Source organism: Anopheles darlingi, chromosome X, assembly GCF_943734745.1.
Source record: "Anopheles darlingi chromosome X, idAnoDarlMG_H_01, whole genome shotgun sequence".
NCBI classification, from domain to species: Eukaryota; Metazoa; Arthropoda; class Insecta; order Diptera; family Culicidae; genus Anopheles; species Anopheles darlingi.
Window position 1 is genome coordinate 1,395,001 of NC_064873.1, and position 27,500 is coordinate 1,422,500.

The window sequence follows — 27,500 nt, forward strand, 5'->3', positions numbered from 1 at the left end:
GGCACCTTTTGCAGCCGCTGCTCGCCAGGTACATGGGAATGGTAGAATAGATACGGTTACGGAAGCCCAGTAACAACGCAAACGAACCGTCGAACCTTTCCTGCACCGACCTTTTATCGGTGTAAACGCATACGCATACGACGTGTCCGTGTCGCTGGACGGGACTTACCACGGCCGAAGCCATTGTAACGCGCACAAATCACAAATCGTGCGCACGGTGCGGGGTGACAGAGTGGCGTAACAGGGAGGGCCCCAGCTGAAGCCGATAGTGATCGATAGATGGGGGTGGGTGGCGAGCTAATTAGATTATCGACAACACAGCGAAGCACCTGGTACGGTTTCGTGCCTGGTCACAGTAATGCCCCGGACAATCTGCACCTGGCCCTAATCCAAACAATAGCCCGGTGTATGTGTGTGAGTGTGGGTTAGTTTGCGGCTTTGGGCCGGCGGAAAGTAAACCGTTTGTTCGCCCAATGTAGAATTATTTTTTTACGGATTTTATTCTTTTGATTGTTTTGAAAAAATAAAATAACCCTTATTCCTATGCAGCAGACGGTGCGCCGCCACATCTTGTGCCTTTTGTAAGGGCCACAGCGCCAGATTGTCGCCCGTACTCTTGGGTGTCGCGGTCCATTAGCAGGAAGCAGGAAGTGTTGTTCACGCCCACTCAAAAGTGCTCGACGAAGATCTTCTTGTAGATGCCGAGCGAGTTGATCTTGTAGGTGTTAATGAGCTCACGCTTTAGATCGACATAGTTGTTCAGTATCTCGACCGCGAAGTCCTCCATCAGCATCTGTACATCCGAGATGAAATCGCAGGACAATATCGGTTCACCCTTGTCCCTCGCCAACCGCGTGGTACAGATTTGGCTACGCTGTATCAGAAAGTCCACCTGGTTGCTGTAGCTCTCGTCGAACACCCGTGTCTTGAGTGGCGCCTAGTGGTCGGTGACCAGGGTGAGAAAGGTGGTACCAATTCAATGCGAAGGATAGTGAGGAGTGTGGGCAATAAGGTCACGAACGTCATGGAAAAAGGGAAGCAACCCAACAATCTCATAAGCTCTTCAGGAAGCCTTAAGGGTGGGGGGGAATAATGTTGCCCCTCGTGGGATTGAAATCACTTAATGGACGTACCTGCTCACGGTCGAGCTTCTCATGATATTCATCGAATTCCTTCTGCAGCGTACCATATCGCTCTAGCCCGGGTATGATGTCCTGCAGCAACCTGTAAGCGCCGAAGAAACGATTAGTGCGAGCGACCGTATGGAACGGCAAGTGGCTTGCTACAACAATCCAGGGAAAATCGAAACGGATCAAGTGAAGAGGCGTAAGGCGATCGTATGGCAGACAAGCCGGTAGCAGGTAAGCTATGAACCACTTCAGCACAACCATACGGCATTCCAAAAACCTTTTACATAATTCAACCGTGAGTGCGTGTGCCTATTTCATTTTTGCTTTGCCGTTCGCCGGCTTAAACGGTGGGGAGATTGATTCCTGGTGCATGCGATCCAACGCATGTTTTAGGAGGCTTGTTGCGGCTTGTTTGCCTCCCATGGGAACGCCATATTTATGGTAGGGCGAGGGCTGTGCATAGCCAATCCGTTGCATAAGTACGCAAGCAGGCCAAATCATCATAATGAATTATCAAACTTCAATGGTATCAAAACGCGAAAGTTTTACTCAAAAATGGAGCAGTGTAGAACCTAAAGCACCATTGCTCACTTTTATGAAAGTTCCTCAGCGAACAACCAATCCCATCGACAATTGCACACAGTTTTCGCAGGCAGCTGCCCGTTGGCATCTTGACCTCTTTCGACGGGCTGTTATCCCTCATTAGTGACACTGAAGGCGCCGCCAAGATACTTGAAGTAAGCCCGCCTGATAACAATGGCTCATCAATAGCGCAGTCTGACATACGAGTCATGAAAAACACATAAATGCCACGATACCAGAGTCGACCAAGAGCATCCCAGTGCATGGCCGCTGTCCCTTCTGGCTGGCGAATAGCTCCTGAAGGATACTTTATGCTTCCGTTGATTTTATGCACACGGTCATTTCGTTCTGCTTCGGTAACGCCAGATAACGGATGAACGTGGCGCAGCCGTGCAAATGAGTGCTACTGCTTTTACGAACATGCAAATGAACCGCCGATCTCAGAGCCCGCTACCGTCCGTCTTGCAGATGGTCGTAAAATTGAAGACGGAAAAAAAGTCAAACTCCCCTTGAATTTTCGGACTTATGGAACAGATAAACCACACCAAATCACAACTGATCCCGACCGGATGTGCACGGTCCTCAAAACAAACCAATAAACTGCCGGCACACCCTTTGATTGACGATGATGCATAACATGCACCCGATGGGAAGCGTGAGAGGAAATCGCCATGCATCTCCGTGTGCCATCGGAAGTTATAAAAGATGCCCCGTTCGCACTAGCGGCAGCGATGGGATTGGCACCGACCGTTTTTTATTCGTCGCGGAAATGCCATTCTGACCTTTCCTGATGCAACGGACATTTCGGTCGTTGCAGCGCTTGTTTTCTCCGAAACGCTTCGAAAGTTTGACTGCGAGTACTAAAATCCTATAAAGTTTAGCGGCACTAAGATGCTGGAATCATCAGTTAAACTATTTGGACAGGATGTAGCCGCTTGATATGACGGCGCTTTATGGCGATGAAGTCGTCAACGGACTGGTCGGTACAGTGGGCCACTTGATACGGTTTCCGTTATGAATTTACGATCCACATTTACGATAGCGAGAACAAACATGGCTTTATAAGTGATGAACGTGAGTAGATAAAGCCAAAACCCGAAAGCCACACTCCCAAAAAACAAAAGGAAGCAAAATTCAAAATCACCCTCTGCAAACAATTGCCGATAGTGCTGAAGTTCCAGCTTCTGACGAAGCACATGAAGCACACGGCACACAATGTTCATGGGGAATCTGGGAATAATGGTCTAAGAATACAGCAAATACGCACCTTTCCATTGTAAGAAGATTGATTTTGAGATCCTTGAAACAGTTGATGGACTTTTTGATGTAATCGATCTGCTTTGAGTAGAGTCGGCTCAGATTTTCGGTGACGCGGTACGCCTCGAAGCTGCGGTTAAAGTCCGACAGAAGCATGTAGGTGTTTCCGAGCGCCAGCTGATTCTCGGGCTCGGTCGCCTCGTGGTCAACCGCCGCCCGCAGTACCACGAGCGAATCGTTCAGCTGCTGCGACCGCTGCAGCACCGTACCGAGGCTGAGCAGGGCAATATCCTTGGAGGCGCGCGGTGCAAACGTGACCGCCCGCCTGGCACACTCCATCGCTTCCGGAGCGTTCCCTTTAAGCCGCCAGTAGTATGAGGCGATCGTGTGCATCTTCCAGGAGGTCGGATTCCACCGCAGCCCGTCGGTCAGCAGCTGGGGGATGTTGTACTCGAGCCCCATCAGCACCTCCTCCGGAGCCATCTGCAGCCGGGATCGGTTCTGCACTCCCTCGAGGTGATCGAATGCAGCCACACTCACATCTAGCGGCAGAAATTCAGCACATTTGGGCAGGTGCAGCGATGCTGGCGGTGCCTTCGGCGAAGATACCAGGTGTTGCTGCTGCTGCTGCTGCTGCTGCGGTTGTGACTGCGATTGCTGCTGTGCGCTTATTCGCTGCTTCGTGCTCACCCCCGTCTGTTTGTCGGGCGTTGGTGCGGTTGGTGGGATAAGATCCTCCAGCCCAACCGGTGCCTTCTCGGTCAGCTTGCCGATGCGGGCAACGTAGCTGGGGTTCACGATCGTGCTGAGGATGTCCGATTCGTCGAGGTAGTAGTCAGGTATGCAGCCGATCTTGCCTGTTAGCTCGCTCGTGTAACGGTCGAGATTGTTCATCTTTTGCGTGAGATTCGCCTTGATCGTCAGCAGCTCGCCGATGATTAAATCTATTTTCTGTTTGTACACATTTTGGTTCAGAAATGCTATCAGATCGTACGATCGACGCAAGTAGAACGGCGAGGTAAGCTGCACATGCGAGACCGTGCCGATGAAGCATGAAAAGGAGAATGGTTCCACGGATTTGGTGTGGCATTAATATCACACAGACATGTTATCAGATAGTCCCAATTGAGGGCCGGTTGGCGGACACATCTCACCTGTGGTATTATTAGCCCGTTGGTGTTGAGCAGCCAGTGTGTGCTGCCCTCGGCGATGCTGATAACGCTCACCGCCAGCACCAGGGCAGGCAGTAGCGGCATCTTACGCAACATTATCGGCGAATGCATCGGCGCTCCGGATGATCTGCTACAGGGTGCGGGTGCAGTTGCATGAACAGGAGCGGTGCCATCTACCTTCGATCATGCGTCGTTAACATCGATGTTCATCATTCGTCGCACCGGTTCGAGTGTTTGGTGATGAGATTGTTGATATGATTGTTGCGTCTTGATGGAAGAATTTTATATGTATTGTTTTACAACGCCTGCTGCTTTAGAATCGTTCTTCGTGGGTAAAAGGTTTAGAATCCTCTTTCGTACTATGACTCCCGTCCTGTTCTGGATCTCTTCGCGCTGCTGCTATTGACTGCTGTTCTAGCAAGTTTTTTGCTCTATTCGGGTTTACTTTCCTAACGAGAACGACGACGACAGGGCAGTTCTGTTCTTATCTCGCACGAGATAATTCAAAAACGTTGAGAATTTCCCACTTTTTCCACCGATTTCTAATCACAGTAGGCGTTGCAACCGGAGACCAAAACAACGAAAAACAACAACTGCATGATATTGCCATCTCCTGCTCGAGTACTGCATGATATTGGCCGGCCACTGCATGACTAGATTGGCAATTAAATTGAAGAAAAAATGTGAATCACATATCCAAATTATATAATTAAAATTAATTAAATAATAAAATTCATTGCAAAAAAGAGGCCCACTAAGCCAAAAGAAGCGAATGACAGGAGAAAACGGAGGAAGGGATGTTTGTTTTCCTACTTCGAGCAGCTGGAAGTATTAATTGCTCGAGTATTTCTGCTCGAGTCCCTCTCTCGTCTCTTGTCAAACCAAAAAATAAAAAGCACGCTCGTACCGCCGGGAACACGGCTTGGCATCATCAGCAGTGCAAACACTTATTTTCCTCTCCCATGTGTAATTATTGTGTAAATGTTAAGTCTTATTGTGGCTGGTACCATTAAGTGTTGCCGTAGGGTCAGTGCAATCGAGCGCAACGTCGTTCTTTAGTTAAGCCTATTTATCTCAGTGTTTTTATGAGTGTTTTTTGTCTATCTGCACCACGCCTTTGCCTGTGTTCCTCCCCACACCCCCAATCCCTTCGAGAAGATAATCTTTGTTTTGCCAAACGCACCAACCAAAAAGAGGATACCATCATGCATCTGCAGTGATGCGCTGAAACCTCTTGGCATCCAATTATCCTGAATGTTGCCGCACACGGGTGCACTTTAATTTCGTCCGCGCGTGGAACTTTTTTTGTGTCGTGTTATTTATCGCATTGAGTCGTCTAGCTTGGCTGCACAGAGAAACAGACCCCAGCAGCCGGGACGAGTGGACCGACCACGTACCAGAGAGTAGGGAAAGGAAAAACAGAGAGCGTGATCACAACTTTATAAATACCCGAAAATGGCTATGTCGAGCTGGATGATACGTAGGAGTATTCGACAGAGATGTAAGTTTGTGAATTGTGAAAACAAAACACAAATGCTGCTAGATAATAACCGCACCGCTGCCCCCTTCCCACACTATTCTATTCCTCCGTTTACCGTTTACTATTGGAATCTACTACTACGAGTACTTAACCGATGATACTGTAATCCTTGAAAACCATCACTCACTATGAGCATTGTGTTCGCTTCCTACTAAAGTTTGTAAAAATAGATTCGAAAGAGGCAACATAATCCTGCTATCCTGCTTCGCACTATAGAGCTGCAAGAGACGGTTTCCTTTCGTGCACAATTGCATCTTTCTATAACGCTCGTCCGGGTTCCTCATAAACGCATTTCCTGATCTAGCAGCATATTCAGAATACATACATACGCGGTCGATTGCCATAGAAATAAGCCACGTACATAGCCTATAGACTATCTGACGACAACCTTCTTTGTGTTGTAGCCCGGCCTGCACCTGAAGATTGCTACGAAATCGATGCGGACAAGAGTGCCCGCGAGAATGCGGAGGATATCTTCACCGATCTCTACTCCGCCCAGACATCTGTGAATAAGCGGCTCAGCTTGCTTAATGCTTTGGTCAAGCTAAACCAGCGATGGAAACGAGAGACATGCATGTTTAGTCAGCCCAAGTCTTGGTACATAGGATTACACGGGACCACAAAACAGTGGATGGGTCTAGCGATGGATCGAGAGACGACCTTGGGGTTCTCGTGCGAGCAGATGATGGGCTGCCTTAAATGCAACCTGCTGCACCCGATGTCGCAAATTCGGGCCGCAACGCTACGGACTATACGACACCTGCTGATCGTGCCCCCCGATCAGCGGCTGTTCAACGCGCTCCAGCTACCGCACCTGGTGTGCCGCAGTCTAGACATCGTACTGCGAAACACGGAGGAGCGGATGCAGGCACTGAAGCTCATTCGCCGAATGCTGGCCGTCGCACCGAACGAAATCAATCCGGCCGTGGTACGCTGTTTGGTGTCGCTTGGTGAGAGCGGTAGCGCTGGCATGTTCAGCTCCGGGACCGGTACCTTGCCAGGCGTCGGTGCGCATCCCGGTCACGAGGATCGACTGTTGCGCTGTTGCCTGGCGACGCTGTGCGAAGTCGGTGTGCTGAATCCCATCATGCTGATCAAATGCGGGGGCGTGAGTGTGATCACGCGCAGTATCCTAGAGTGCCACAGTCCACGCATTGCAGAAAGCCTCTGCGGGGTGCTGCTGTACATGCTCGAGTGGCCGCATACACGAAACATTGCGGCCATTCGCCTGGATTGCTTCGTTGCCCCTTACTGTGATTTTACCTATCGGGTCGGCATTCTGGACCGGAACAAGGACGCCCGGGATCTGCGGTTTACCTGCAGCCGTTTGGCATTGCTGTCCGTGTTGCGTTCCTGGGCCGGTACCATCGAGTTCTGCAATCCACTGCAGCCATCCGGTCTGAAGGCGTTGATCGACATAATGTACCTGAACCAACTCGAGATCCGCAAGGCGGTGCTGGAACTGCTGTACGAGCTGCTCGGCTTAACACAACCTGTCTGGACCGATGAGTACCTGGTGGCAATGCAGGTGGTCGATCCGGCAGAGTACCAGGACGCGTGGCGCTTGAACGAGGGATTCGTCGGGGCAGAAGGCATCTCAATACTGCCTAGTCTTGCCAGCAATGTGCCGAAGCTGTGCGAAATTCACATCGCACTGCTGTTGTACTGTTTCGTCGAGCACGGACTGCTCAACGCACTGATCGAGGTAATCATTTCGAGCGATACGTTCATTTCCGTTCGTGCCACGATCTTGCTGGCAAAGATAACCCATCAGCTGCACCATCTACTACCTGCCGAAATTTGCGACCATACACCAGCCGCTGCGCTGCCAATGCTCGTGGCGCATGCCATCGATGGAAACCACCAGGCACGGGCCGCTATATCTGCGCTGCAGCAGCTACATGTGATGCTGCAAAACCGTCCGGCTTCGTGTAGTTTCTACCTGGATTGTATAATACAGCGTGGAGAGTTGATCAACACTCGAACCTTTCGTCGTGAGCTATCGTCCAACAATACCGCCATGAGCAGCTCAATGCCGGTTGGCGGGAACTATGGCACACAGGAGGAAACAAAGCGGGCACCGCTGGAATTGTCACAATGGTCCGCTGGTATGACAGTGGGTCGCCCACTAGGTCAGATCCCATCATCGAACGATTCCAGCATGACCAAACTGTCCGGACCGGAAACCGTCGATCGTCCCTCAGACAAACGAACGCTACGTCGCTCAAAGATACTGAATATGTGGGACTGTTTGAAGGAAGGCGATCGGCTTATCAAAGAATCGAACGTACTTTTAGTCAAAGATCCCAATATGTGGGATTGGGATGTCATCATCACAATACTACGAGTAGGTTTCTAATTGTAATTATTTTTTTCACACCGAGCAAATCGCTAGTTGCACTTAACGTTTGTCAATTTTCTTCCACCCAGTCTGATATACTTGGAGTGAGGATGGAGGAACAGAACAATCGGTTCATTCGACGGCTCGTTGACTACTTCAAACCAAGTAACAACCGCTTCTCGCATCAGGATTTAGTGAGCACTAACAGACAGTTGCCCGCATACGTCACTGCTGGCTTAGAGCTGATTGATACGTTGCTCCGTTCACCAGAGGTATGATAGAGTTACTGGCCGACCATGTAGTAGGTGTTATCAAATGCATATTCTAAATGATTTTTTTTTTATCTTATCTGCAGCTCGAGTGCATTCGTATATTAACCGATCTCTTTACTGACATCAGTCGGCAGCTATTGGCAATTCATGCCAAAAAGTCGGCGCACGAATGCTTGTTCAGCCCGCAGCATATGACGAGTACCATGTGTCAGCAATACTTTCTGTTCATTGGCCGTATGTGCCGCACCGACTGCGGTATGGAAATCTTGCGTAATACCGACGTTTTCAAGGAGCTCTCCACCATCGTGCAGAAAACGAATCACTTGTGCTACATCAAGCTGATCATCTCCGGACTGGACTACAACATGGAAGGTGAACCACGCGCTATACTCTCGAAGGCGCTTCAGAAGCACCCTTCGGTGAAGGCGCGCCTGTACGCGCTGCAGATGCTGCGTGTGCTCCTGAGAGCCCGGATGCCCAACTTTGAGGTGTGGGGCGTCCAATTGATGCTCGAGCTGGTGGCATCAGTGCAGGGCGAGGGACAACCGCGATGCATGCAGCTAGCGCTGATCGATCTGCTGGAGGAAGCTAGCTACGAGCGAGTGTATCTAGAGGAGCTGACGCATTGCTGGCCCCGACTCGATCAGCTCGGCGATCGGGGAAAGATGATAATGATGCGCTTCTACTCGATACCGCGCGGTCTCAATCATTCCAGTGCGCAAGTACTGAACGAAATAGAGCAGTGGTTAAGCATCTACAACGAGCGGTATGTACTGCTGATCGAATCGGACACTCACGCCAATCTCACTCAGCATACACGCACGGAAGATGGCACATATAGCCGTAGGCATTGCTCCAGCACCTCTGCGACCGGTGGCGGTGAAACGTGCAATCTGCTGCCCCACCTGTACGGCCAGTTGGCACAAACCAATCAGGGATTTTCGCAGCTGGTGTGCCATGGAAAGCTCGACGAGCTGATGGGTATGCTGCGCGATAATCGGTTACGCAACGAGCGCGACAGCTTACGGCTCAAGACGGCACTTTGGGCAGTTTGTCACGCTTGTACCAGCAAAGCATCGTTGGAATATTTCCTGGAACATTATCCCTGCTTGTTACCGCGGCTAGTGCAGCTGGTACGGTCTGCAGAAGTGTATTCGATACGGGCGTCGGCACTCGGAGGACTTTGTCTAATAGCCACCACTACCCAAGGTGTGGCGGCCCTCCAAAAGATCGGTTGGGCTAGTGTTCGACATGATCGTTCCACAAACTGGCCAATCAACGAACCGTACAATTTGGTGGTACCGGAAATGGCGTCCCTGTCTTGCATCGATCAACCTGACGCTAGCATAACCAGCGGCAATATGATCAGTTTCAGCGGGCTCGATAACGTGTACGGGAACCATTTGGAGCAATCGGATTCGAATATCAGGAGCACTGGCCGGATCAGAATGGTTTCTTCTAAGCTTGGTGCGTCCTCCTCTCCCCAGCAATCCAGTGATACGTACGAGGATTTTTCCACCAACCGTTTCCAGTTTTCCTTTCTATCCGGAGAAGTAACGCTATCTAACTCATCCAGCGTGACCGATTCACGTTCGGATAGAGCCTCTACCATGTTCATCTCATACCCGAAAGAAAATTATCGAAAGCACAGGCACATGAGTTACATGCGTCGACCACTGCTATCGATTTCTTCCATGGACGACCTGGAAATGGAAAATGCCCATTGCGACCGTATGCTTGCTTCCATGATGATACCGGCTTCACCCCCTAATCTAGCCAACCTTGGACCACTGCTGCCGAAACCAGACTCCCGCTGGAAGATCGCAAGTTTAGACAGGAAATTTATAAGCAATAAGAAGTATGTTCCATTTCTTGCAGTACAATAACTGCATAATTGAATATTTATTTTCACCTTCTTGCTTTTGTAGGTTCATCAAAGATGACACCGAAACATCCGGAAATGTTACGATGCGATCTGTGCTCCAGCCTAAAAACACAAACGGCCCTTGCTACATCGGTAAGAAACAACATATGGGAAAAAAGGATAGGACGCCTGAAAGAGCGGTTATGTATTTACACTGTCTTTATTTTGCTTCTGTTTTAGGCATTTGCTTCCCACGCAATATTTTACATTTGTTTCCCGAGCACGGTACACGCCAAACTCATATATTTTACAAAAGGAGTGAGCCTCCCCAGTTTGAGGTATCAAAGGAAGGCAGATCTTGGTTGGACAGTGCTGCGCCGGCACAGCAAAATGTATCTTCCGCGTTAAGTTTTTCAAAAAATGCCGACGACGATCTGCTCGATTACGAGCGAGTAACGAAGGACGTCGGACCGCTTAGCTCGGGCAATATAATGGAATCAGAGGATGGATATGGAAATCGGAAGCGATGGTCACATGAAAATCACAAGAAAGCCCAGTGTCTGCGCTGTGCTTGGAAGCTCGCGGACGAGCGTTTGCGGAGCGGCAGGAACCGCACTGCGCCCCTTTTCCCAAGTGAGGATGCACTCAAAATAGAGGATGCGAACTATGGGCAGCTGGCTAGCGAGTCGATTGCCAACACGATCCTGCGGCATGTGCAACGAATGGCCAACCCAGTTTGGAGCAAGCAGTCCCGGCTCGCGCTGCTTGATATCAAGCAGTCGCACCCAATCGCCTTTACCGACGTTTGTCTGTATTCGGAGGTATGCTACCTATTGAGCCACAATACGTTCCGCCTAGCGTCCCGGCGGTTTCTGCAGGAGCTATTTCTCGAACTGGAATTCGGCCAAATCTATGGCAAATCGTCGACCACTAACGAACCGAACCAGGAAGTTATATACCACAACGCAACCACAGCTGCTCGGCTAGGCAGATCCAAAGATGCTACAACAACGGTGACACCAGTGGAACAATTATCAGCAGGATCCGGCCGGCCACATATTGCCCAACTTCCACTGCTCGGAATAGCGGTTAAGGCCGGTGGCACCGTCGGAGGATTGGGAGCTCTGCTGAAATCACCACCCTTGGCTAGCGTTTACGAGGCCAGCCTGGAGAATTTGAATGAAATGTCACCGGCTCCGGAAAGCAAACTAAAACCTACTAAACCGCCTGAAAGTGGCGAGCTGGCGCCAGACGACAGTCGATCAGTTCCGATGGCAGCAGATTTATCAAAACGGGACAGTTCCGGTGCGCATGAGCAACCACCGAACGTGTCCGGTCGCTCGCAAAGCAAGGTACTAACGGCCGATGATTCCCGAGTCCGAACGCGACCTCGCTTTAACACTCTGGAGCTCGATCTTAGCTGTGCGAAGAACAAATTTCCCATACGTGACCGCACCGCGAGGGACAATGGTCGCCCTGTATCGGCGTCCTGCGCCGTTTCACCGAGCAGCGTGTCTTCCTTGTTTGGTACCGGTAGCATTAGTGCCGTAACTAGCCCAACACAGCTGGAACCGGCGCAACCGCAGGTACAATTTGGCAGCTTATTCTGCGAACAACGGCAGCATCTGAAATCGTCGAAATCGGAAACGACGTTAGAGAAACACACTTAGCCTAAAGCGTTTGTGCAGAGGAGAGCGCGCAACCATTTGCAAATAAATTATTTATCATCGCAAAATTTATTGTCATATAAAGAAAACCCGTAATCCTAGATAAATGCATTGTATTTATATTTTTTTAAATATCTGTTTAGCTTATTTGTTTGATGGGATGTTAGCACCGGTTCTTAAACAAAATTTCGCCAATCGCGAAATTTTCATACTGCAATTAACGGCCAGGAAAGAGAACCAAAGTCAACCAGTCTGCCTGCTGCATGGGGAAAAATGCAAAACAATGCCCATGTAGCAACTTGCACACCTGAGCGTTGCAATTTCTATAAGTGGCTGCAACTAGTGGAACCTGGTGGATATCTAGGACGGTGGCCTTGGTGTTGGCTTTACGTGTGCCCCGCCCCTAGGTACCGTTTATTCGCCCTCCTTCGACACGTCCATCAACACCATCGATCAAATTACCAAGGGGCTCTTCTCGGGCTCGGCCTTCATCAGGATAACGTGCGGGTGTAGTGCTGGAGCACCGAGGTGGTGTTATGTGTTCCGTAATCCGGTGGTGATTCGTGCGTGATTGGTGCGAGATGGCACGCCATCGGACGGTGCAGCACGATGCGATGTGCCAGATCGAGATACACGAAGGACCGGTGGGCGGAGGGGACCGCTTGTATCGATCCATTGCTGCGAACGCGAGTAGAGAGGAAGACAAAATAGAAGTACTCGCGGAGGACGCGGATGGGCTGGTCGTTAGTGACGGTGGCGATATGGAGGGCGCTGACAACCCGCTCGCCATGGCCGAAGCGACCTCCGATGCGGAAGGGATAAGCACCGAGGATCAGTTTCAATCGCCGAGTGTCGTTACCACGAATGGTGTCGTCGGTGGCAATGAAAGCTTCTCCCAGGTAAACCATTTATTAACAAGAATCCAGCGGATGCCTTGAACGTTGACCGTGTTACCGTTTTTTTCTTCGCAGAGCTTCCGGCGCTGGTCGAGCAACCTCGGTCGCAGCGTCAAGAACAACAAGCGTACAGTCTATAACAAGACAATCCGCCTGATGCCGTCACGGCTACAGAAGAGTAAGGGGCCCAGGAAAAGATAGAGCAAGAACCGTGACCGGTACCTAATCCCTTCTATCAAAATTCGTTTTCTAGCGCTCTCGATCGATGGCGATCTCATCACAACGAGCGGATCCGACGTTGACCATATCACCATGGAGCTCGAGCAGCGGGAGCAGCTGATGGAGGACAACCCGATCGCAGAGCAGCTACGCATCGAGGCGATTAAGTCGATCGCACAGCGGATCGCCACCAAGCGCCAGATCCGGGCCCAGCTCACGCAGACGGTCAACCGACGAGCTACGCGCTCGAAATCGATCGGACTGTTGCGACGCTACAACTACAGCGGCAAGGTGTACGCTGCACGGATCGCCAAACTGCTCAAAAGCTTCGTCACGAACTTCGAGCTGTTCTATGGCAGCATGAAGCAGATCGAGGGTCACTTTGGCAGCCGTATCAGCGCGTATTTCAAGTTTCTCCGCTGGCTGTTGGTGCTGGATTTGACGCTGTTGCTGTTTATTGTGTCGTTCGTCACGTTCCCGCAGCTATTGGCTGGACCGACGGAGGCCCCGACATCAAACACCAACGAGCCAACCGCCAACGTTCGCGACTACTTCAGCTTTGTGGATTTGTTCACCGGGGAGGTAAGATAATCGTGTGTTTGTGGTATGGAACCATACAGGCATAAGGTATTGTTTCATTCACGTCATATCGTCTTTATCGTCAAACGATTGGCTGAATGGTGATGATAGCTATCGAAGAGTATTGTCACACTCTAATGCAGCAGCCAATGTCAGTCAATGGGTAGTTGATATCTGTTTGAATTGCTGCTTTGTTTGATCTGATAAGAGCCGTGGGTAAAGTATTTTCATATTTATGATAGAGAAGCAACTATTTCCGGTGTTTGTCCTTAACAAAAAAAACCCGGGGCATTTCCTACCGTCCGTTTCATAACGATAGCCTCGTCTTGTTTTTTTTGCGATCTCACCCTCGAATGAAACGTTCTAAAAATAATTTTAATTAGTTAAAATTAATCTTTTAAGGATAAAAGGAGAATTTTCTATGTTACGAATTATTTTTCGATCGATAAAACAGAAGTGTATTGACAGCAACATATTTTTTGTGGTAACTTTAGGTAACAATACCATCTAACTATTTAAACGTCTTCTATCTTATCTGCTCACATGCTCACAAAGAATACGATTCGGCTCTAGGTTCTGAGCCGTGGTAAGTGATGAACGGTTGATTCCCTAGCTCGTAGTCAATACCGTTTGTCTCACTCTGTGCAGCCTTTTTACAACCACCTTCTCCTTCTATTCCTGCAGGGCTACCTTACCAAGAGCGTGCTTTACTATGGTGCGTACAGCAATCAATCGTTCACATTGGTACCGGGCACTGCCGAGTACAGCCTACCGCATGCCTACTTCCTCACGATCACGGTCATGGTGTTGGCTACGTTCATCGTGGTGTCGATCAGCATGGGTCGCTCGTACCGTATTAGCTTCATCGAGGCGAGCGGCACGGTGCAGAACATCCTGACGCACAAAATCTTCTGCTCGTGGGATTACGGCATCGCGAACGAAAAGGCCGCCCGGCTCAAGCACGCTACCATCCGGCACGAGCTGCTCGAGCAGCTGGCACAGCGCAATCGTCCGCCACCGGTGACCGGACGGTGGCAGCATCTGCGGAGCACCGCACTACACGCGCTCGCCCACGCCACCGTCCTGGCCCTGATTGTTGGCGTAGCGGCCAGTGTCTGGGCACTGCTGGCGCGTTTTGGCGAAACCGAACATTTCGCGGCCTGGTCCGCACTGTACGTGTCGCTCCTGTCGAATGTGACGCGGCTCGTGTTTGGGCGCATATTTCGAATGCTCGGCAAGGTCGAGCGCTATCGCACCGTAGCGACCCAACTCAACATCCAGCTGCTACGCGATTTTCTGCTGCAGCTCACGATCGTCGGCGTCCTGCTGGCATTCTGGTTGACACGCTCGCATACCGGCTGCTGGGAGACGGCCATCGGACAGGAGCTTTACCGGCTGATCGTCGTCGATTTCCTGCTCTCGACTCTCCTACTCACCGTCGTCAGTGCAGTACGGTACGGGTTGCATCGGCGGTGCACCACGGCAACGATCACACCACCTCCCTTCTGCCTGGAAACGCACAGCCTCGGTCTGATCTACAACCAGACGCTGCTCTGGTTCGGGCTGCTGTTTGCCCCCCTGCTAGTGCCCGTGGTCGCCCTCAAATTTCTCTTCCTCTTCTACGTGAACAAGTTCGAGCTGTTGTACCTGTGCCAGCCACCGACAAAGCTGTGGCGCTCCAGCCAAACGCAAACGCTGCTGCTGGTGCTCGTGTTCGTCTCGCTGTTCGGTGTACTGCTTACGCACGGCTACATCATCACGCAGGTGCGCGTCAGCAGTGAGTGCGGACCGTTTCGCGGTACCGACTACATGTACCAGCTGTTTATGCAGGGCATCCTGAAACTGCGCGAGGAGCACTTGTTCTGGCGGGTGTTCGTCTACATCACCAAGCCGGCCATTATCGGCGGGGTGCTGCTGGCGATGGGCGTCGTCGCCTATTATTTGCGAGCCAAATCACGCGCCCAGATCGCCAAGGTGAAGCTCCTGAAGGAGCTGCTGTGCATGGAAGCGAAGGACAAGGAATTTCTGCTCGCCAACCTCAGCAAGATAGCGCGCGGCAAGGAGTGCATCGGCGACGGGTTCGGCAGCGATCGGATCGATGGCTGCCTACGGGGAGGAGGCCTTCGGAGTGGCGCCACCGATAAATATGCGACCGATCCGAGCGCTACCTGGCGGTACGAGCATTCGCAACCGACCGTACGCAGCGGTACCAGTACCGTGCCGTCCGGATCGAGCCTTACTGGATCACCCGTCCGTGGTTATCACCGTAAGTGTGAATCCCTGTTCTCCACCCACAAAAACCACTACCGGTTAGCTTTAATCTAATGCTACTTGTTTTTTCTTCTACAGGCTTTGAGGATGAGGAGAAGCTTCGCATGCGAAGATCTTAGAAGAGAGCAGCCGCAGCGTATCCTATTGTGCTGTAGCAGCGATAAGGACTCGACGAAGTGATTGTGTAAGTGTAATCGAATATGTAATAGAAAACATAACATTATCTTTCACCAACTACCGGCTACACCCCGGGGGCCGTTTGATACGCTCCTCATTTTCTCACATCCGAATGCCTTCGAAATTCGTCGAAACGTCAATTGTTCAACGATTCCTTATTTGCTAACAAACAGCTGCAAGGCTGCGTTCGGTTTCTTATCGTTCCGGCAGTGACGATAGCGCACCAGAGTTAGTCATGTACATTTTGTGTGTTTGGCCCGGCACCCTTATCGCTCTCAATGTCACGACCATCCAGCTGCATAGCTCCTTGGCCAACCTAAGTAAACTATTGGAGTTTGAAAGCTTTAGTTCCGGTATCTCAAAACGTATGGGTAATCGGTGCTCAACAAGTAGAGGGTTTTATCATTGAATGTATAGCATATCGTATCAGCTTGCAGTAGTGCAGATGGGGTCAAATTCGAGCTATGAGAAAAGTGCATAAAAAGCATCCCTTTTTGTGGAAGTGCAACAGTCGATGGACGATGCGCACAGCACTGTAAACAGCACAGAGTATTGCAGCTTGGTAATGATGATGAAGCAGTTGCTTGCAATGGTGCAATGGGCGCAGCGCCGTCAAACAACAAACCGCAGCCATCTGCGATGGTATGTGACACAGTTTTTCCTTCCCAAAAAAAAAAAAACAAACTCACATTAAAAAGAGAAACGAATGACGATGATAAACAAGGAAATGGGGATCCCCGCGTCTCCGCTCCGATCCCAGTTGCATCTGTGCTGACCCAGAAACCTGCCTACGCACGCACCAATGCAGGCCGCTCGCTCGCGGGTTTGAGCCAGAGCAAGAGAGTGGAATTGCGTCGCAGCGGCTCATCAAACGTGATCGCGGGTAAAGAACGTGGTGCACCTCCCAGCAGGGTGGGGAAGGGATTGACCACGGCATTAAAGGTTTCTTTTGCTGATGCTGCTGCTGCATTGTGGCCGTGTGGCGTGTTTGTCACTGTGTAGGTTTACGTGCCAGCTTTGTACGCGTGCGCTCCACAACAGGCGTTCGCTTTGTGTGAAGCAAAGGTGTGCTGGGTAAACAAGCACCCTCTCGCCCGCCCACCTTAGCCGGTCTCGCCCGCTCATGCATATCGTCTTCGGGTCCGCACCGAAAGGTGCGTCGTTCCGCGGCATTGCCCTTTTGGGACGATTCCGCAAAGCGTTAGAGCGAGAGATGTTGTGTGGGACGGTATTTGCTATTAACACGATGCGTCTCACTGCACACTTCTTCGTCCTTCGCTTCTTCCGCAGGCCATCTTCGCGCGAAACCGAAGCCGTGCACCGTTGTCGTTGTGCCACGTGCCTGAAAGGTGTTTCACCAGAAGTTACTGCAGGCTGCAACAGCCGGATCAAAACAAACAAAAACTAATACTCCAAGAGACATAAACGTCAAGCCGCTCCCCTGACCTTTCCCTTCGGGATCCACCTTGCTGCCGTTGCACGGGGAACGGGGTGTCTCATTTCTTCCATTCTCGTTTCCTACCGCTCTGCCGCTTGACCTTGTTTTTGTTGGTTCTGTTGTGCATATTGCGTTGATTCGCATTCGCGTTATCCGAGCGCCGAGCAGGGCACGCTGCTGCTGCTTTGTTTGTGTTTACTGCTATTTCCTCCCCAACCCACCCTTCCCCCCCCCCCAGGCCCCAATCGATTGCCCGTCTGCCCGTCCCGTGCCCTTTAAGATCAAATCACCCCTTTGTACTGTTTGCGTGCGGTGCGCCATTATCGCCTGCCACCGGAACGTGTCAGTTACTGCGCCTAGTTTTGGCTAGAGTTCCGCGCGCGCCGCCCCCAACACCTTTACTGTTTATCGACATTACTGTGCTAACACAGCGGCACTCGGTGATGCGTCGTTCCACTTCACGACAGACCCGAAACCCTTCGATGCTCAGGTGCTTGCGTGCTTGCTTGCGGGAATGTTTCGCTTGGGTACCTAATGGAGTCTCTTGTAGCTCTCCGGTTTGTCTGTTGGTCAGCGCAAATGCTCTGGAACGCGTTGCGCATCCAAAGGATAGGCTCGACTCAGTAGTAGCGCTACGGTGGAATATTCGAACGGGCGGGTTGTGTACCCGATCCGGCCTACCCTTTGTGAGTGCGTGGCTATAGCACCGGAACAGCTGCCGGCAGCACCGGTGGCTGAAGCAGAGCAGAGCAGAGCCAGCAGCAGAGTGTGTGTGTAAGAGGGTGTTCGGAGGCAGTGGAGCTGGCAAACTGGCGCCGGATACGCGATGACTAGCCGGGGCCACTGGAGTTTGGTGCGAGTGTGTGAAGAGTGACCGAGGGTAGGCGCGCGCCTACAACACCCCCCACCCCCCTCGAGGTATATCATCTCTGCTCTCGTTTCTCTCTCTCTGTCTCTCTCTCTCTTACCACGAATGATGGCGAGACACGCGCCGAGACCGAGCCCCGCTAGCCAGCCACGAGGCACGAACCGAGCCGTGCCGAGATGCTGCACCATGCACGGGCGATACTAATAGTAGGCACGCAGCAGTCCTAGCCACTGGAGTGGCCGCGTGTGTGTGTCGCAAAGGTGCGTTTTCGGGGGTGATAAGGATGCTATTCCGGAACCGCGGACCGGGTTTTCGCTTGTTCTCGGTGCGCCCACCAACCCCCCTTTGTTTTCTATTATTGCTCCCCCCCCTCACCTTTCACGCTAGGTTCGGAATGTTCGGAAGGCTGCAATGTGTAGCCACGTGTGTGGGTGTGTGTATATAGAAAGACAACCAGCTGCAAGTGGCGGCTAGTGTGCTTTGGAGCGGTACTCGTATGTGCGCGCACGCGTATGTGTTCCTATGTGAGAGAGGGCATAACGAGGGAGTACAGGTGGCATACCCACACCCGCACACACACACACACATGCCGTGCGATTCCAGAACAAGTGATAAGCCGGCAAGGTTCGGTTCTTCTGCTGGCACGGAATGCATTACAACCGTTGTGACGTCATCGAGATCGTCGGCGTCATCGTCGGGGAGGAGGGAAGACTGGACTGTGTATGTGTGTGTACTCGCCGTACACACAATGACGTCGAAGCCGGCCAACCTGAAGCTGCAACAGCAGCAGCAGCAGCAGCAGCAGCCGCCAGCTGATGTAGTATCGCACCACCGTGCTTGGGGGAATGTAGCCAAAACAGATGACAAACGACGCCGACGACGACGAGCCCGACGAGCAGCTAAGCAGGATTTGTTCTAGAGACTTAAGTGAACTAACAGCGTGTTTATTACCCTGGTGAGAATACGTATGTGGGTGTGTGTGTGCAAGAGGGGGGCTGGGGAGGAGAGGGGATTTAGAACTCAAGTCTGAAGAGTCTGAAGGAGGGAACTCAAGTCTGAAGGGTTTTCGAGTGATTTTCTAGACACGATTCCTTGGCTTGACTGCTTGGATTCGTCGCGTATCTTCATCCTCGCTTCCTCTTTCTTTATTTGATTCTCCCCCCCCCCCCTCCCTCTCTCTTTTTTTTTCTCTCTCTCTCTCTCTCTCTCTTCCTGCTTTCCTGGCCACTCTCTATTATCTGATTATCTATCTGCTGGAATGTTCAATGGGTGATAGTGTCCGACTCCATCACTTTCTCTCCCGCTTTGCTTCTCTCCTCATTTTCTCTCTCTTCTCTCTTCTCTCTTCCTCCCCCCCCTCCACCCCTCTCCCCACTTCTCTGCACTATCATTGTTTTTGGTTGGCGCAGCTCATTAAGAATGCGTATAGGAATGCTACGCAAACGAGCCGGACCATCACCTAGTCCCTCAGCCACGCTCTGTTGGGGCTGTGTGCTTACCAACACGCACACGACCACCCCAAAGGAATGTTCTGCAGCGGCTGTGCAAAGCGGAGAGCCAGCGAAAGATGGCCAGCAACGAAGGTTAGACTAGTGACCTCGAGCCAACACAGAGATAAAGAGAGAGAGAGTGTGTGAGATAACCAGCTGGATTCTGGCACTTGATCTCGCTTCGCTCTCTTGGCTCGGCTCCACAAACACGCAGGCCTTCCCTGGAGGCTGCACTCGCTTTCCCAAAAGGAGGGCGCGTTCATAATGCGCGTTCGCTTTGGAATGTAGAGCCTATCGGGCGCTGCACGCGTGCACTGTCTGTCGGTTACCTGCCGAATCCTGTGCCATACGTGCCCGTGCGTGTCTCGAACTGCATTCGAACGGAGTAGTAAACGAAAAGCAGTGCTTTAGGAAGATGAAGAGAGCAAGCGAGCACGAGGGATAGAGAGAGAGAGAGAGAGAGAGAAATGAAGCGCGAATGAAGTATCTCTGGCTAGCGTCCACGCAGCCGCTCGTCGTCGTCGTCGTCATCGTCATCCAGCCGCCGATTCCATCTAGTGAACGATAGAACCACAGACGTCGTCATCGTCGCCGTCGAGCTCCAGCTGAGAGCACGTACGCGCGAGAACCACCGCACACACTCTCGACTGAACTCGGTGATTGCCGCGGCCGCGGCCACGACTTGAAAGGTGTTGCTGCTCCTGCAAGCAGCCAGCCAGCGGCACCGCGGCAACCTAGTGCATCCGACAACTCAATTCGCGAATGTGGCTAGTGTGCTTGTGTGTTACGCACTACGTGGCACGTCATCGATTTCGGGATACTCTAGCGGGATACTCTAATGCGTCTATAGCTCGTACGTGTGCGTGTGTGCGTGTGCCAGCCTGTATGTGTGTCCGCGGACAGCGCGGACGTTGCGGCATTTGATGCTCGCGTGCTGCTGACCACCGAGAAATCGATACGTACTGTTGTAGCGTCGTGCCGAGTGTCCGACCGTCCGAGTTGCCTAGTACACTGGTCACTGGCAGCGACCACTGACTGTCCCTTTGCGTGTGCGTGTGCGTGTGCGTGTGTCTCCTCACCGAAACGGGTGACCGTTCCATCCGTCAGCAGAACCGAAAACGGCTGACGCCTGCGGCTTCCCCCCCCCCTTTTGGGGTTGTGGGAACCTTTGTTTTGCTTTTGCAGATTTGTAACAAAGCTGCTGAGAGTGCAACGTGCAACCAGCGAACAATCAGCTGGAGTCAGCGGTCTGTGTGTGTGTGTGCGGAAGTGCGTGAAAGTGCTACGTGAATCAATCAAAAACTTTGAAACCCCTCGCGGCAGCCCTCCCTCCTCCCTTCCCCGCCCCGGGAAGCCCAATCAATCATCCGCTTCCCCCCGGGGGCGTCAGCCGACGCGACAACAACAACAGTAGCAGCAGCAGCAGCAGCAGCAGCAGCAGCAGCAGTTGAGCAGAGACCACGATGAGCGGCAACCACGATTACAACTCGCGGAAGCGCTTCGCCTTCGACATCGACATGGAGGTCGAGACCGAAACGGTGGCCAAGCTGAAGACGGGTAAGTGGTGCACACACGGGCATGGCGGGCGGGTCAGCAGTAGTAGTAGTAGATAGACTCTCGAGCGCTCTCGCACTCGCAGCCACGCCACCAATCAGCGTAAAGTGAGGAGCGGGCGGGCGGGCGGGCTGGGGCACTGAGGCACCGACCAAAGGTCAAGTAGATGGTCGTTAATCAACTCCCCAAAAACGGCAATCGGACTGCTCGGATGGCTTGATGGACAGCAGTCCCTCTCTCTCTCTCTCTCTCTTTGGTCAGTGTCGTCTACTTTAACCCATTAATCCGAAAGAGTGCGAACGCTAGAAAGTCGTAAAAGTGGCAGCATTAATGGGGTTCTTAGGGTTTCTGCAGGTTCTTGACCTCAGCTCGATGGTTCGCTTTTGCCTTTTTTTTTTGTTGTGATACTATACCATTTCCAGGCCCCGGATCATACCAGTAATGTAACATGCCGTACAGATCTAGCATCAGACCACATATTCCGGACTATGTGCGCGAAGAGCAAACACAGCTACCAAAATACCACACCTACACACCGATTCCAGCTAATTCCACGGCCGTCCTCTCGCGTTGGTGCGTTGGAGCTACTTACTTACGCGCCGCCCCTTTCCCCCCCCGACCTAATGGTTAATCTAATAGTGACAAATTATCCGGGTGGATTCCGTCGATCTGAAGGACACACCGTTTTGGCATTCGGCAAATGCTGTTCGGTTTGCCTTATTATAAGCTGCTCAGGCGTTCCGTTCCTGGCAACGGCTCAACGACGCGGTTCCGACGTCATTTTGGGTGCTGGGTGCTGGGAGAGAAATGCAAATTAATTGACGGTTGGCTGGCTAGTTAATCCGCCCTGTCAGTGGAAATGGAAATGTCACGACGGCGGCGCCGCGCATCGGTGCACCGCGAATCGGCGAGATCGATCACGATCGATCAGCAGCAGCAGCAGCACTAGCGGAGCACGGTGCCAACGGGCGCCAATTATTACGGTGTGCTGCTGATGGCACTGCCACGCCGACGGAATGTCAAAGCAGCGGTGAGGTGCGCTGTATGCCTCGTTTTCACCCGTTTTTCTCGGACGCGATCGGAACTTGCCACGCCAGTCAGCCATCATTACTTTAAATGTGCTGACTCGGCTGCTGACTAAAAACAAAAACAACAACAAACACCCGAAACGGCGTCGCCATCGGATAAGCGTGACGACCGCTTGAAGTGCTTGAAGTTGAAACGGTGGTCGTGGTGCTGAAGATTGTTATGGTTGTTTACGCGCGTAGCGAACACATTAGTAGCAGCAGCAGCAGCAGCAGCTGAGCTAGCATCCAGCCCTCAGCTTTCCCATTCGTCGAAGCGGGGGGTTCATTCATAAAAGGGGCACCCCCCACCCCAAGAGTCATCGGGTCGTGGGGGGCAACCGACGAGTTCGAAAGGAGGAGTGTTTTATCAATAATACGTGAGCCAGGACGCTCTCGATGAGATCGATGGCTCGTGACCCAGTGAGGCTTTCAAGCTCCAGCAGACCGACTGCAGCAGCCAGCAGCGAGCCCCCAGGTTCGGGGCGGGGGACCTAGCTAGGGTCACACTCATTCGTAAGGTACCCGTTGGCCGGGTGCGTAACGTCCGATAACGTCCGCGTCCGACCGATCCGATCCTATTGCACCTATTGCGACGCTACGTTCTTTGTCGTCCTTCGTATCGTCGTGTGTGTGCCCGTGTCTGTGTGTAATTGGCGTGGCTAAATGTGTGGTTGAATTGAAGGCATCGCACAGTCGTTGTGACAATTCCCTTTTCGTAAAGAGGGAGAGAGAGAAAGAGAAAGCGCGATGTCTTATCGCCGATAAGCCACCTCGTGTATCGTGCGCGCGCGTGTGTGTGTGTGTGTGTCTGTAAGTGGTTTGTTTACCATTCCCCAGTCCCCATCGATTGTCCATCGATTGGTGCACTTTGGCACCCCTCCCCCCCCCCCCCCCCCCGGGTATTTGGCAGATTGGGAGGACAGCCTAGGAGCTGCTAGGTGCTGCTCACGAACACGAACTGCAGCAGCGGCTGGGTTTATCACAACTAAACAAACAAATGCCTTGTGTCACATTTTATCACTCTCCGCTCCCTGGCGTGCGGGCGCTCTCTCTCTCTCTCTCTCCCTCTCTCTCTTCTCTCTCTCTCTCTCTCTCTCTCTCTTTCTCTCTCTTGCAAGATAACAAAAAGGGAAAGCAAGATAGAAAGATAGAGAGAGAGAAAGAGAGCAAGCGATAGCCAATTTGGTGACGGGCGTTCGGTGGAGAGGGTGTTAATTTGAACTGGCGAGGGGGTAGGGGGTGCGGTGCTGCACTGAAGATGGTGCGCGCGCGCGCGCCCGAAGCTTCGGAAAGAAAGAGCGTGATATATCGTGATATTCTAAATTTAGGTCCCCTTTTCCCTTCTCCGTCATCGCACCACCACCTGGCGCCTCCATCATTGCATCCCATCCACCCCATCTATATACGCACATCCCCTTGGACTACCGGCGCACGCCGGCTGGCTGGCTGGCCGACTAACTGATGCGCTTGGTGTCATTGGCATCGAACCAGGGAAGTGAATCCGGATCCGAGCCGAGTGTCTCCATGTGGCTTTCCCCCACTTAGACCATCCCCCCGCGCAACCCCATCGTTTGAGAATGGCAAAAAAGCGGGAAAAGAGAGAGAGAGAGAGAGAGAGAGAGAGTGCGAACGTTGACCGAGATCGAGTCAATGGTTACTTAGAGAGAAGAGAGAGACTGTGAATGAATAACAAAAAAGTGCGCGAGAGAGAGAGAGAGAGAGAGTGCGCGGCTCTCGGTATCGGGAGACAGATAAATGCTTGCGCGGAAGGATGGTTTTGCCGGCTGGGAGCGGGGTGTATTTCTGAACACAACACACACGGGACACACACAGCACAACAACCGCAAAGGGGGGGGGGGGGGGGGCTGGTCCGGGGCGCTAACCAGACCAGACCTGCCAGACCAGACCAGCCAGCCAGCCAGTATTCAATGGACTGCGGTTGCGTCGGTCACTCTGCGCCAGCCACAGTGCACTCGTTGTCTCTGTGTGTTTGTGCTCGTGTGTGTGTTAGTGTGTTCCTGTTTCGTATCCTGTTTCGTATCCGGTCAGCCTGATCACAGCTCTCCGTCTCTCCAGCCGGCCAGGCTACTAGTGCGCCGTGTGTGTGTGTGTGCGTGCGCGCGCGTGCCTGTGTCGAAGGAGATTCTCGAGAAGACGAACTAAACGTCATTAGCCTTTTCCTCCCTTCCGGTTAGCCAGTTTTCCAAGCGCACCAGAAGCTCCTTCCAGCTACCAGGGGCTGCTGCTGCTGCTGCTGGTGTGTGTGTGTGTGAGAAAGAGAGAAAGAGTGTGTGTGCGTGTGGAAAAAGGCCAACGCACAGGGAGGGGGTGCGGAAAAACAAAAAAAAAACACAAAAAAAAGGAGGGAGCAAAGCAAGATGAGTGCGCGCGGGATGCTGCTCAAGTGCGACCTCAACTCGTCGTTCGATCAGCCGGAAGTCCCCATGTCGCCCCGTTCACCGGCCATCCTGCTCAACGACTACTTCTCACCGGAAGGTTAGTTTGCGTCGAAATACCTCCCTCCTCCCCCCCGGGTGGTGGTCGTGATTGGTCGTTTAGCGTGCACGAGCCGCGAACCATCACGCGAACAACAACAACAGTAGCAGCAGCAGCGGCAGCACCAGACAATGTGTTGTTGCCGCGATGCTTTGCTGCGCTTTGTGCCACATTGTTGCCGGTACTCGTGACACGTGATGGGGTATTACAATCTAGAACATCTTCGTCTCCGTCGCCATTTGGTGGTGGGTACCGGGGCGGGGGCTGGCTGGCTAGCTAGCTCGCTCTCTCGCTCGCTCATGCTCAACCTATGCGGCCTCTGCATTAGCCATTATCCGGGTCATTATCATCCAGCAACTCCGAGAAAACAAAACAAAAACAAAAGCAAATGGCGCTGCGCACACGCACACACACACACCAATCAATTCCGCGTCAACCTCAACCAAACCAGCACCGGAACCCCGGGTGCTGCTTATCAAGAGCCGCTCGGGCTGGGCTGGGCGCTGCGCGTACAAACACACACCTACCAGTCAACCCCAGTGTACCGGTGACCGGCGGCCAAGATGCATCGCTACCGCCCAGCGAGTGGAAAGCGGGAGATCAACTTCAACAAGCAGGACTCCCGGACGGTGCTCCAGTTCCTGGCCGATCAGCAGCTGATGGAAGCGATGAAGCAGCAGCGCCAGTCCGTTGTAGCCAGTGGCGGCGACGACGACGACGATGACGACAATGGTTTTAATTTGCTGGCTTAGAACAACGAGGCGGCCGCTCTCCGCTCCCTCTGTTCCTGTTAAGCTACACCCGACCTAACCTCTCGTTCTCTTCTTCTTATTCCTCTTTTTTTCACACACACACGCAAACACACGCACAGTACTGGGCAATGAATCACCGGCCGGTCATCATGTGCAGCAGCAGCAACCGGGACAGCTCAGCGCCTCCGGGACGGTGGGTGCCAGCGGTGGCGGCGGTGGTGCTGGTGTCGCAGGGCTCAGCGGTGGTGCGCTGAGCCTCTCGCAGGAGGACATTGCCGGTGTGCTGCCGAACGAGATTTCGGCCCCGTACGAGGTGCCCCAGTTCCCGATCGAGCAGATCGAGAAGAAGCTCCAGCTGCAGCGCCAGCTGAACGCCAAGTAAGTAAGGGAGGGGGGGAGGGAAAGGGGGGATAGGGAGGACACCATGGGTGACGACAAGGTCAACTACGTCCAATCTAGGGGAGGGAACGCGCGCACACACGAACCCTCAGCTCCCAGAGGGGGTGGGTGGGTTGGGTTGGGTGGGTTGGTTGGTGGTAATCCAATTGTAGTAGTCGTCCCCGGGTGGTGGGGACACTACCGGGACCACAGGCACCGTACCATGGTTCGATCCATGGTCATTTGCGTTCGCGGTCGCTAGCCAACCGGAGGCCTAGGCGGCAGGTTTGAACGACGACGACGACGACGACCAAAAACCGACGTCCCGGACGCCCGGACTCTCGACTCGACGGTTCTCGACTCGTACGTGGTAGTACCGGACCGGCAGGGCAGTTATGCTCGGTAGCGCCAGTGACACGAACAAGTGGCTGTCCGAGCTGGACCTGCACAGGTGTGTGTGTGTGTGTGTGCTCGTGTGTGTGCGCGTTTGTCCCTTGGGGAGGGGGTGGAGCGAAAGGATATCTGCACCATTATCGGCGTTCTTTATTGTCGTCCTCGTCCTCGTCGTCATCGTCTTGGAAGAGTGAAGGACGACGACGACGACGACGTGTGTCTTGTCTTGAAGGGCGCCACGGCGGCACTCCCCTTGATAAGCATCTCTCCCTTGTATTGAATTTGTTTGCCGTGCGCCTGGCACACCATTCTGTAGTGGGCCAGGCTCTCTAATGGCTTGCGTGTTGTGTGCTCTGTTGCTCTGTGGTGTGTTTTACTCGTCACCTTACGACCTCTCCGTGCGAAGGCGCTACCGCCTGCCTGGACCGAGATAGGAGTCGCGACGAGACGAGACGAGACGACTGACCGAACTGACCGTTCGATGCGCTGCCGCAGATAAGTGGAGCAGAGTGCTTCGCTCGCTTGCAATCGATTGCCAGGAGCGTCGCGAGGGTCGAATATAGGGGTTGTCGTGGAGCACACCTATTCCTACTGCCTATTGCTGCCTACTGCTTACATCATCCCCCCTGATCCCAGTTCCAGTACTCGAAGCCAGTTTGGATCCTGGGACCTGTACGCCAACAGCCAACTCGTTCTAACCTAGCTTTTCTTCGTTTTCCCGTTCTTCCTGTTTACTTCTTACTGCCCAACAACAACACCACCACCACCACCACCACCACCACAAAAGGGCCATGGAGCAGGACCGGTACTCGACGGCACCGGAGGTGCACCCGGAGCACGAGCAGCTACCGTTCGATGAGCACGACTTCGTGGCCCACTTCCAGCGCGTGTCGATCTCGGGCGAGGACACGAGCGGCGTACCGCTGGACGATCTCGAGCGGGCCTCCACCCTGCTGGTGAAGGCGCTCGAGCTGCGCGAGAAGTACATGCGCAACTCGCACCAATCGTTCCCGCAGACCACCGCCCGGTTCCTCAAGTCGACGCACTCGAGCGGTATCACGCACCAGGAGCGCAAATCGATCGCCGGTAAGTCGCCA

The 27,500-nt window shown here is 52.8% G+C and overlaps 4 protein-coding genes across 8 annotated transcripts in view; 3 read left to right on the plus strand and 1 right to left on the minus strand.

Moving 5' to 3' along the window:
- Nucleotides 1-368: 368 nt before the first annotated feature.
- On the minus strand, nucleotides 369-5,709 carry LOC125949605 (tetratricopeptide repeat protein 17). The gene is made up of 5 exons (XM_049676786.1): nucleotides 5,591-5,709; nucleotides 4,124-4,794; nucleotides 2,980-3,992; nucleotides 1,134-1,224; nucleotides 369-937 (listed from the first exon to the last, which is right to left on the minus strand). The coding sequence occupies exons 2-5, from the start codon at nucleotides 4,250-4,252 to the stop codon at nucleotides 668-670; spliced, it is 1,503 nt and encodes a 500-aa protein (XP_049532743.1). The 5' UTR covers nucleotides 4,253-4,794; nucleotides 5,591-5,709; the 3' UTR covers nucleotides 369-667.
- Nucleotides 5,129-11,944, plus strand: LOC125949245 (rapamycin-insensitive companion of mTOR). The gene is made up of 7 exons (XM_049676101.1): nucleotides 5,129-5,167; nucleotides 5,300-5,642; nucleotides 6,086-8,028; nucleotides 8,112-8,294; nucleotides 8,378-10,152; nucleotides 10,223-10,311; nucleotides 10,399-11,944. The coding sequence occupies exons 2-7, from the start codon at nucleotides 5,597-5,599 to the stop codon at nucleotides 11,826-11,828; spliced, it is 5,466 nt and encodes a 1,821-aa protein (XP_049532058.1). The 5' UTR covers nucleotides 5,129-5,167; nucleotides 5,300-5,596; the 3' UTR covers nucleotides 11,829-11,944.
- Nucleotides 11,945-12,148: 204 nt separating this feature from the next.
- LOC125949446 (transmembrane channel-like protein 6) lies at nucleotides 12,149-16,059 on the plus strand. The gene is made up of 5 exons (XM_049676457.1): nucleotides 12,149-12,724; nucleotides 12,797-12,899; nucleotides 12,975-13,522; nucleotides 14,204-15,785; nucleotides 15,869-16,059. Exons 1-5 carry the CDS (start codon nucleotides 12,407-12,409, stop codon nucleotides 15,907-15,909), a joined length of 2,592 nt encoding a protein of 863 aa, XP_049532414.1. The 5' UTR covers nucleotides 12,149-12,406; the 3' UTR covers nucleotides 15,910-16,059.
- A 1,978-nt stretch (nucleotides 16,060-18,037) lies between these two features.
- LOC125949466 (AMP deaminase 2) overlaps nucleotides 18,038-27,500 on the plus strand; it is a 12,485-nt gene continuing 3,022 nt past the window's right edge. Inside the window, exons 1-4 of one of the 5 annotated variants that reach the window (XM_049676507.1) lie at nucleotides 18,038-18,323; nucleotides 20,949-21,320; nucleotides 25,752-26,010; nucleotides 27,191-27,489. In XM_049676507.1, coding sequence (XP_049532464.1) covers nucleotides 21,227-21,320; nucleotides 25,752-26,010; nucleotides 27,191-27,489 — 652 coding nt within the window. In that variant the 5' untranslated portion in view covers nucleotides 18,038-18,323; nucleotides 20,949-21,226. Of the gene's footprint in view, nucleotides 18,324-18,873; nucleotides 19,229-20,948; nucleotides 21,321-24,296; nucleotides 24,881-25,182; nucleotides 25,613-25,751; nucleotides 26,011-26,276; nucleotides 26,462-27,190; nucleotides 27,490-27,500 lie in introns of those variants that run through there. The other 4 variants (XM_049676498.1, XM_049676488.1, XM_049676479.1 and 1 more) reach the window with 4 other exon arrangements.

Bases quoted from the DNA above. Each gene is read 5' to 3' on its own strand.
- LOC125949446 (XM_049676457.1), top strand. From the start codon at position 12,407: ATGGCACGCCATCGGACGGTGCAGCACGATGCGATGTGCCAGATCGAG. The intron at 12,900-12,974 runs GTAAGGGGCCCA...TTCGTTTTCTAG, and splicing joins GCCGTCACGGCTACAGAAGA to CGCTCTCGATCGATGGCGAT. The intron at 15,786-15,868 runs GTAAGTGTGAAT...TTTCTTCTACAG, and splicing joins ACCCGTCCGTGGTTATCACC to GCTTTGAGGATGAGGAGAAG.
- LOC125949605 (XM_049676786.1), bottom strand. From the start codon at position 4,252: ATGCATTCGCCGATAATGTTGCGTAAGATGCCGCTACTGCCTGCCCTG. The intron at 3,993-4,123 runs GTGAGATGTGTC...TCGCATGTGCAG, and splicing joins ACGGGCTAATAATACCACAG to CTTACCTCGCCGTTCTACTT. The intron at 1,225-2,979 runs GTGCGTATTTGC...CGGCGCTTACAG, and splicing joins AATCTTCTTACAATGGAAAG to GTTGCTGCAGGACATCATAC.
- LOC125949245 (XM_049676101.1), top strand. From the start codon at position 5,597: ATGGCTATGTCGAGCTGGATGATACGTAGGAGTATTCGACAGAGAT. The intron at 5,643-6,085 runs GTAAGTTTGTGA...TTTGTGTTGTAG, and splicing joins TAGGAGTATTCGACAGAGAT to CCCGGCCTGCACCTGAAGAT. The intron at 8,295-8,377 runs GTATGATAGAGT...TCTTATCTGCAG, and splicing joins CGTTGCTCCGTTCACCAGAG to CTCGAGTGCATTCGTATATT.